Below are 8,059 nucleotides of genomic sequence, written 5' to 3' on the forward strand. Positions count from 1 at the left end.
GACGTTTATACAAAATAAACTTTATTGTACAGTGAAAAGTGGTTGATTAAATAACTTAGGAGGGAGGGGTGATGTGGGCATCACCAGCTGAGCCGGTAGCTTTTGGGGAAGATCTTGTTGTGGAGGTACTCCACCACCTCACTCTGGCTCTTCAGTTCCTCAAACTCGTGGAATGGAATCTGGAACAGAATGAACCATTGATTAAACCTTGGTTGTGCAACCACAAGTCAGAGTTACTCACATCAGACAAACAAGGAGACCATGCTGTCAGTTTAAATGGTATCAACGCCCATGTTACAATGAGGTCTTGGTCCGCTATTATTATTATTGCTAGCAAAAAATCCTCCAAGAAAACATTATGGTGAAAGGATTCTCGGTACAATCTTGACGCCTACCTCAAGACCCATGAGCAAGATGCCCCTACCAACTCCATAATGACATCCTGTACTATATTTGAGACACCATTTCATCTTCTATCCAAAACAGATTTAATGAGATGTAATTAAGGAACAAGCAGGGGTTAAATCAAACCCTACAAAACAATGTCTTCCTCTTTAGAAATCAGCACTTTTCCCTGTGAATAGAAGCCCTATTGAGGAGAGGAAGTGACCTCACCTGAACCACTTGGTATCCCAGCAGCCTCAGGTGTCTCTGCTTGGTGGCTTCCCTCCCCAGCAGCTGGCGGCTGCTCAGAGTGAACCTCTTGTGTCCGTCGATGCACAGCGCCACCCTAGAAACAAGCATACACACTAAGCTCCGGCTCGGTCTAGTGGGCGGGGCAACCAGAAAACAACCTATGGCATTATTATGATTTGCCTTCTGTAATGGATATTAAGGAAATGGTAAATATGTACACTAATCGAGTGTTTACCTCTTGTGGACGTAGTCGTTATGACTGGCGGGGAGAACATAACCTTCCTCATCCAGTTTAATCTCCACATCTGGAGGAGAAGAAACACAGGTGGACTTCAGAAGATGGAGGAGGCTAGCTGCTTGCTACCTGGGGTTTATCACAGTTAGACAAGTAGAACTGGCTTATTTAGCTACAGCACTGCAGTACAGAGTGAGGAAAGTGAAGCCAACAGTTAGCTCCCTATCGTTTAGCAGTACAAAGTGAGGGGAGTGAAGCTGGCCAACCCTCACTTAGCATTTAGCCATATAGTAATGTTAGCCGACAGGCTAGAGCTATACAGCGGGAAAGATAGCTACCTAGGGTGTAGCAGTAGGGCGTGAGGACTTTGGAGGCGAAGTAGGTGCGGGCCCCCAGCAGGGTGACCAGCCCGGATCTGACGTGGTTGTACAGCTGGACGTCCACCAAAGTCTCCAGCGAGCCGCCCGGCATCAGGAAGGACTTCACCCGGTACTTGGGGAGCAGAATGGGACCCTGGACAGCGGCCACAGAACACCCCGTTACTACTTCAGCATCACTTAAAGAGCACCTCCCTTTAACCAACAGGTGTGTATGCAGATAATAAGTCACAAACACAAGCCGATCCATATGCTATCCCTTTGTCACATCACAACCAGATCTTTGCTGGATAGACCTAGCATCGGTTATATATTTGGGTATTAAAACAGGTATTTCAAATGCCGGCATACACCACAACTCTATACATAACCGTCGATGGGCCAGTAGAAACAATGCATGTTTACCCCGTAGAAGGGACACTCGAGCTTCACAGTCATGTAGAGCTGGGTCAGCTGGGCCAGAACCAGCCGGTCCATTGCGGTTCCCGGCTCTAGAACACAGAGGAGGAGGAAGGACGGGTTCCACCATTTATTGGGGTTCGGAGGCGAGGAAGAAAGCCAAGACAAAAAATGTCAAAGAAAGAATGAAAGAATGCAGAAATACAGAGAGAGGCTTTGCTCACCTTGCAGCTCCTGCAGGAAGTAGCTCTTGAACACCTTGGAGACGAAGTTGACCGGGAAGCGCTCCACCAGGGTGCAGGCGTGCAGCAGGCTGAGCAGCGTGCGCGGCTGGAACTGGGAGAAGCGCGTGTGGAGGATGCCCTCCACCTTCCCGAACACCTCGCCCGCGTTGGGCGGCAGGTATCCCAGCTTCCCCAGCGGCAGGATCTGCCGGGCCACCTGGCCCGTGTCGTAGTCGTCCGCCCGGTACACGAAGCTCTCGGCCAGCGCGTCGAACACGGGCCGCGACAGGATGTTCCTCTGGCCGAAGTACTGCGCCACCCGCGTGACCGTCTCCGGCCGCGCCGTGAACGCCACGCGGGGCACGTGCCGCTCCATGGCGCCCACAAAGTGGACGTCGCTGTGGCCGAAGTGCATGAGCACGCCCAGCACCAGGCTCAGCTGGTCGTCCGTGAAGCCGCCCACGTGGCGGACCGCCTGCCTGCAGAGCGCCATGACCAGCGGCGTGGCGTTGCTCTGCTCGAGCGCCACCAGCGCCCCCAGCAGCCCGCTGACGGCCGCCGCGTCCATGCGGGGGGCCAGGGTGAGGGCGTGGGCGTGCATGCCGTGCAGCAGGGCCTGCTGATGCCCCCCCTCGGCGGCCCCGTCCTGCAGCAGCCAGTACACGCCCAGCAGCTCCGCCAGGCTCCACGCCGCAGGCCCCCGCCGCTGGACCTGCTGCATCACCTGGCCCAGCATGCCACAACCGGGGCCCTCCAGGGCCAGCAGGGCCCGGCCCAGCGTGCACAGCTCCCCCACGCTCATCCGGCCATGGTCCAGCCGCTCCTGGCTCTCCGCCACCAGCCGCACCACCAGCGTGCTCCAGGGGTCCAGGAAAAGCCGGGTGCAGGCCATCAGCGCCGACACCAGCCCCCCGTCCGTCAGCCGGCCCGAGTCCTGCTCCAGCTGGAAGCACAGGGAGCGCACCTCGTCCTTCTCCAGCACCCCGGGGTCCCGCAGCGAGCAGCCCTCCTGCTCCAGGTCGGCCACGCGATGCAGCGCGCCCGCCGCCATCACGTCGGACAGGGTCTCCGCGTGGCGTAGGAGACGCAGCACCTGCCGCGAGGACGAGCAGCCGGCCAGCCGCTTGCCGAACCGCCGCTCCTCAGCTTCCGGCGGCGGGTGCAGCTGGGTCAGCCGGAAGCGGAAAACCGACCCTTTGTGGAGACCCACGGAACCACTGGCCAGGAAGGACGGGTCCCTTGTGATCGTTGAAAAGCCCATCCTACCGAGGACGCAGTTGTGGTGGATGGGGCGGTCGGCTGCGATCCGCAGCTCAGAAGCACAACATACATCTCCCTGACTTATGTTGCCGAAGAGCCGCGGGATGTAGCGTCCAGCCCGGCCCAGACTGTGTAGCCTCTGGGCGGCTTTTAGCGCCATGAACTCTCCCTCATCAGGACCTGCTGGTTCAAAATAATAAGAGTCTCAAACAGAACTCTGAAGCATGATGAGAGTAATTAAATATCCTTACGTGATCTATATATGTAACATGTAGAATAACTTGACACTCCACTCACTGCCAGGTTGCTGTTGACAAATGGTGTGCCATGTATACAGCAACTTGTACGTCAAACAACAGTTTACTCTGATGAATGATGCATTCAAATGAAGATCTGGACCATCAAACCCGCCCGTATACCAGCTAAGACACTGCTTTATAAACATCAAACTATAAACCACTTGTCCTTGCCCTGTCAGTGAGCTAGCGGGCTAGGAAGATATTGCCTGTACGCTACTACTTCAGCAGGTTATCAAACGTCTCTGTTGATCACTGTCGGCTTTGTAAACATTATAGTCACTGTCAAATCATTTATTCAACCAAATTGTCTCAAGAAAGGGAAAACCATACCTGTAGCTTCTAGGTCACGGTGCAAGCGCCCCTCATTCAGGATTACATATAACGTGGTTCCGTAACGGCGTGAAACAGCCTCTGATTGGTTCGCTTTCCACCTATTGTAAAAACGGTGTAACTTTACGTGTGGCCACTGGAGGGCACCACAGCCAATCATCTCTGTGGGTCACTGGTCTAAAATAAACGTATTAAAATAGTTCATGACCCAGAATAATCCAGTACGTTCGGCGAGCTTAAACTGAGTGAATCGTGTAAAATACAAATTCCTTTCCAAGTGGAAGCTTATATCCACAATATTGAAGACATTTGAAACACCACAGCAGTATCTAGGTAGTAAATCATTGAAGTTACTTAATACTTCAAGCATTTAATTGTTTCAAGTTTATAGTTTGTTTCGAACAGAAATTAATTCACTAATTTTTCCATCTCAAATTGTTCATTTTAATAGAGCCAATATTATAGTCAGCCTGCCAGTACACGCCTTCCCTTGAGGTCAAAACAAAGGCATCCAGGAATGTCTTCTCATCTTACTGCTCTGTGTAAATAAAGTTGAATGCAAGAGAAAGCTGTGGTCTAGCAGCTGTCTGAGCATCCCGACTATGAAGAGCCGCTGCGCGTTCAGACAAGACGGAGCTCTTCACTGCGTGCAGACTTCAGGTGTTCAGACAAGACGGAGCTCTTCACTGCGTGCAGACTTCAGGTGTTCAGACAAGACGGAGCTCTTCACTGTGTGCAGACTTCAGGTGTTCAGACAAGACTGCTCCCGTTTCACAGGCCGTTCACAAAACACACAACACAACAAACTACAACTTGATAGAGGGATTTATTCCAAAACGTTTATATTATAAAAAGGTAAAAAGCCACAGAACCCAGATCACACGTCCCTTAGACCCACGTGGCAAATTTTCCTAATACAGAACATTTGTGCAAACCCCAAACCCTTCAGAAAAACCTTTCACCCTTAAGACACCAGGTCGGAAGAAGACCAGATGGACTAAGTGTTTACACCGCTTCCTAGAGCAGGGACATGCAGCCCGGAGATCTAGCAGGTTGTGGCGTGGGTTTAATTTGTGTGTGTGGTAGAAGGCGTCGCTGGCTCTCTTTAATCGTCCTTGTCTTTAGCCCCATGCTTCAGGATGCGTGTGAACTCCACGTAGTTGAAGTTGGCCTTCTTGTCGATGGGGGCCTCCCTGACCAGCTCGTCGACCTCCTCGTCCGTGAAGCGGTCGCCCATGGTGGTCAGGAGCTCCCTCAGGTAGTCCTCCTGGATGAAGCCTGAGAACACACAAGCAGACCGATCAGACACCAGCCACACTGCCCGATGGAGCAGCAACACTGCCCGATGGAGCAGAACCACTTCCTGGACACACCCAAACCGTTGGATGAAGCCATATACAGAGACCAATCAGACAACATTGACCAATATAAATAAAGGGTAGAGCATGCTTCCTGGGTCCACCAATAGAAAGAGCAAGAGGGCAATCAGATAAGACTTGATTGTTCATTATCTCGTCCATTCCAAATCAAGCTGAAACAGTCCAGCTCATTACAAACATTCCAGCCGTTCATGAATAAGTCATTAGTCGGCCATCCCTTACAGTGTCCGTGCATCACCGAGTCAGCCCTAACTCATGGTTCCATCTCCCTCTATACTTTGTCTACAACATTCTAGACTCCTGAATCATCGTCACATTTATATGTAGTGGTTGGACAAGTGTAAAACCATATATACAATTTAAAGAGAGTCAATTCTTGTCCAAGTCCAGTAGTCTGGACTGAAGTGTATTAAACAAATTTCTGTACAGGAAATGTAGGACAGACAGCTGTTCCTGGGCACTCCTATAGGTATGCGAGTTGCACTATGTGTATCGGTGTCCAATAGTACTTGTACTGTCGTGGTACCGTACCTGTGCCCTCCTCATCGAAGCAGGCGAAGGCGTTGCGGATGACGTCCTCCGGGTCGGTCCCGTTAAGCTTCTCTCCGAACATGGTGAGGAACATGGTGAAGTTGATGGGTCCGGGTGCTTCGGTCATCATGGCCTCCAGGTATTCATCGGTTGGGTTCTTACCTGTGGTCAGAGAACAGCGGTTAAACTACAACCCGTTGTATGAGTCTTAAACTATCTGGTTTTAAGATTAAAAAAAAACGTTTAAACTAAAACACTGACATTGTTTGAAACTAAACATGATATGTATTTTATTAACGTCTTTTTTTAGTTCAAACTAAGTTCGTCATCGTAGCCAGCCGTCGCTCCCCTGGACTCACCCAGGGAGGCCAGCATGTCGTGGAGGTCCTCCTTGTCCACAAAGCCATCTCGGTTCTGGTCGATCATGTTGAAGGCCTCCTTGAACTCCTGGATCTGGGACTGGTCAAACATGGCGAAGACATTGGAAGTGGCGCGCTGGGGGCGCTTCTTGGTGGTCTTCCCCTTTGCTCGTTTGCTGGACATGATGACTGTTGGTGGGGCTGGAGGAGAAGATACAGCTGAGTACAGGATATCGGCGGACCAACTGTTTTAATGGTAAACTAAGAGAGTTTCTTACAGGCGGGCAGGGAGACACCGTACTACAGTCAATTCTGATACATTTCCCTGAGGATAAAGAGGATTTATGGGCTCTGGGGCTGACCATGGAAGCCAAAAACTTTTAACTGGGAGTCAAACACTAACCACCACAACTAAAACTTGTACAATAAAGTAGAATGAACACGACATCTTGAGTTCAATAGGAAAACTATAAACACTGTTTGTCAGACCACAGATTTGTTAAGAAATTACACAACCATATAAAGCCATCATAATATGACATCTGGTATGCTGTGCACATCTCGTTCTGATCAGAACATTAACAACTCCAGCGCTGCCAGTCCCTTGGTGGGCAGACGCATCAAGCTATATATGGAGATATTTAACGACTCTGTGGCTCGTAGAATCTCATTGTATCTTTAAGGACTGGAAACCCAGCGATGCGAGCACGTATGCCCTTAAGAGGAGCTACGTTCTCCTGTCAGCTCGTTATTCATCTCCTGACGGAGGAGCAGTTCGCTGGAAAGCAGCTCGTTTATTTTGTACAACAGCACCGATGTTTGAAAACACTTGGTTTCAGTTAGTGCTCCCCCTGCATAGAGGATATGATTTAGGATACGATTATGATTTGAAAACTAAATTACTAGACTCTCCTGGCCAAGAGATGACGGCCTACCTTGAAGTGCGTATCTCACCTGGAAGGTGATTTCCCCCAATTAAATCATAAAACATCCCATACCGTCTAAAACATTTCCTACATACTGAGAGATATTTGAAATGACAAGCCGATTACATATCTACAACTGCCATTTTCCGCTCCACTAGTTCTACTTTTACTAAACTAGAACCACAACTTTGAGTCAGTCAGACGGATAGTAAAGACGACGTCAACATTAGCATCCGTGCTAACACACAGCTAGCGAAGTTCTGCGCTGACCTAAAAACAGGCCATTCAAAACGGTGACAATTTGAGTCGACATTAATCAGATCCACCGCTTAACAATGGATTAGCAGTGCGACTAATTGTCCCTCGGTAGATGTATGAAGACACAAAACGACTTACCTGACAAGTATGGAAGAAAGATGCGAGAGGGAGCTGTTCTTCTTCTTCTGACCACCGCCCGAACTTCCTGATATCGACGTTGGTTCCGTAAAGGAAGTCTGGGGCAAACCAAGTCTCGCACACATGGGGGGGGTGTGAAGTAATCAAACAACGATCATGAAGTGTATTATTTGCCTTTTATGGTCAGCTAACTCATCGCATGTATTTAAATCGCATACATATTGAGATACGTGTGGAATACTGTCATGTTCATTGTGATTTTATAGATATTTCTAGTCACACATTAATTATCAAGTATTTGAATAACCCTAAAGTGTATTTGCACATATTTGGAGAAACACTCCCTTCCCTACATTGACGTGCATGGATTTGCCCTTTTATGGACAAGGGGAATGCAGGAATCCTCTCTCCCTAAAAGCCCTCATAGGGTTTGTCAACCAAGGACTGATAACAACTTACAAAGATGGCTAGAAGCAATAGCCATCCTTAACTCTTCTTCAACCTTATCTGAACTATAACTATACAATTGATGTCTAATACAATATAAATACCGACATACATACTCACCTACATTCACATCCATGCTCCTTAATTGAACTTTTGGGATAAAGAACTTTTACGCACACGCACTCACACACACACACACACGCACACGCACACGCACACACACACACACACACACACACACACACACACACACACACACAC

General features: G+C 49.4%; 2 protein-coding genes across 2 annotated transcripts; both read right to left on the reverse strand.

Moving 5' to 3' along the window:
* Window positions 1–4: 4 nt before the first annotated feature.
* Window positions 5–3,855, reverse strand: fastkd3 (FAST kinase domains 3). The gene is made up of 7 exons (XM_030348804.1): window positions 3,761–3,855; window positions 1,872–3,311; window positions 1,654–1,739; window positions 1,210–1,384; window positions 872–941; window positions 616–730; window positions 5–179 (listed from the first exon to the last, which is right to left on the reverse strand). The coding sequence occupies exons 2-7, from the start codon at window positions 3,289–3,291 to the stop codon at window positions 81–83; spliced, it is 1,965 nt and encodes a 654-aa protein (XP_030204664.1). The 5' UTR covers window positions 3,292–3,311; window positions 3,761–3,855; the 3' UTR covers window positions 5–80.
* Window positions 3,856–4,567: 712 nt separating this feature from the next.
* Window positions 4,568–7,504, reverse strand: myl12.1 (myosin, light chain 12, genome duplicate 1). Its single transcript, XM_030348878.1, has 4 exons — window positions 7,352–7,504; window positions 6,030–6,230; window positions 5,671–5,832; window positions 4,568–5,038 (listed from the first exon to the last, which is right to left on the reverse strand). The coding sequence occupies exons 2-4, from the start codon at window positions 6,211–6,213 to the stop codon at window positions 4,866–4,868; spliced, it is 519 nt and encodes a 172-aa protein (XP_030204738.1). The 5' UTR covers window positions 6,214–6,230; window positions 7,352–7,504; the 3' UTR covers window positions 4,568–4,865.
* Window positions 7,505–8,059: the final 555 nt, after the last annotated feature.

Source organism: Gadus morhua, chromosome 23 (assembly GCF_902167405.1).
Source record: "Gadus morhua chromosome 23, gadMor3.0, whole genome shotgun sequence".
NCBI classification, from domain to species: Eukaryota; Metazoa; Chordata; class Actinopteri; order Gadiformes; family Gadidae; genus Gadus; species Gadus morhua.

Bases quoted from the DNA above. Each gene is read 5' to 3' on its own strand.
- fastkd3 (XM_030348804.1), bottom strand. From the start codon at position 3,291: ATGGCGCTAAAAGCCGCCCAGAGGCTACACAGTCTGGGCCGGGCTGGA. The intron at 1,740-1,871 runs GTGAGCAAAGCC...TCTGTGTTCTAG, and splicing joins CTTCCTGCAGGAGCTGCAAG to AGCCGGGAACCGCAATGGAC. The intron at 1,385-1,653 runs GTAAACATGCAT...GCCGCTGTCCAG, and splicing joins TCGAGTGTCCCTTCTACGGG to GGTCCCATTCTGCTCCCCAA.
- myl12.1 (XM_030348878.1), bottom strand. From the start codon at position 6,213: ATGTCCAGCAAACGAGCAAAGGGGAAGACCACCAAGAAGCGCCCCCAG. The intron at 5,833-6,029 runs GTGAGTCCAGGG...CTCTGACCACAG, and splicing joins CGACATGCTGGCCTCCCTGG to GTAAGAACCCAACCGATGAA. The intron at 5,039-5,670 runs GTACGGTACCAC...GTGTGTTCTCAG, and splicing joins CTTCGATGAGGAGGGCACAG to GCTTCATCCAGGAGGACTAC.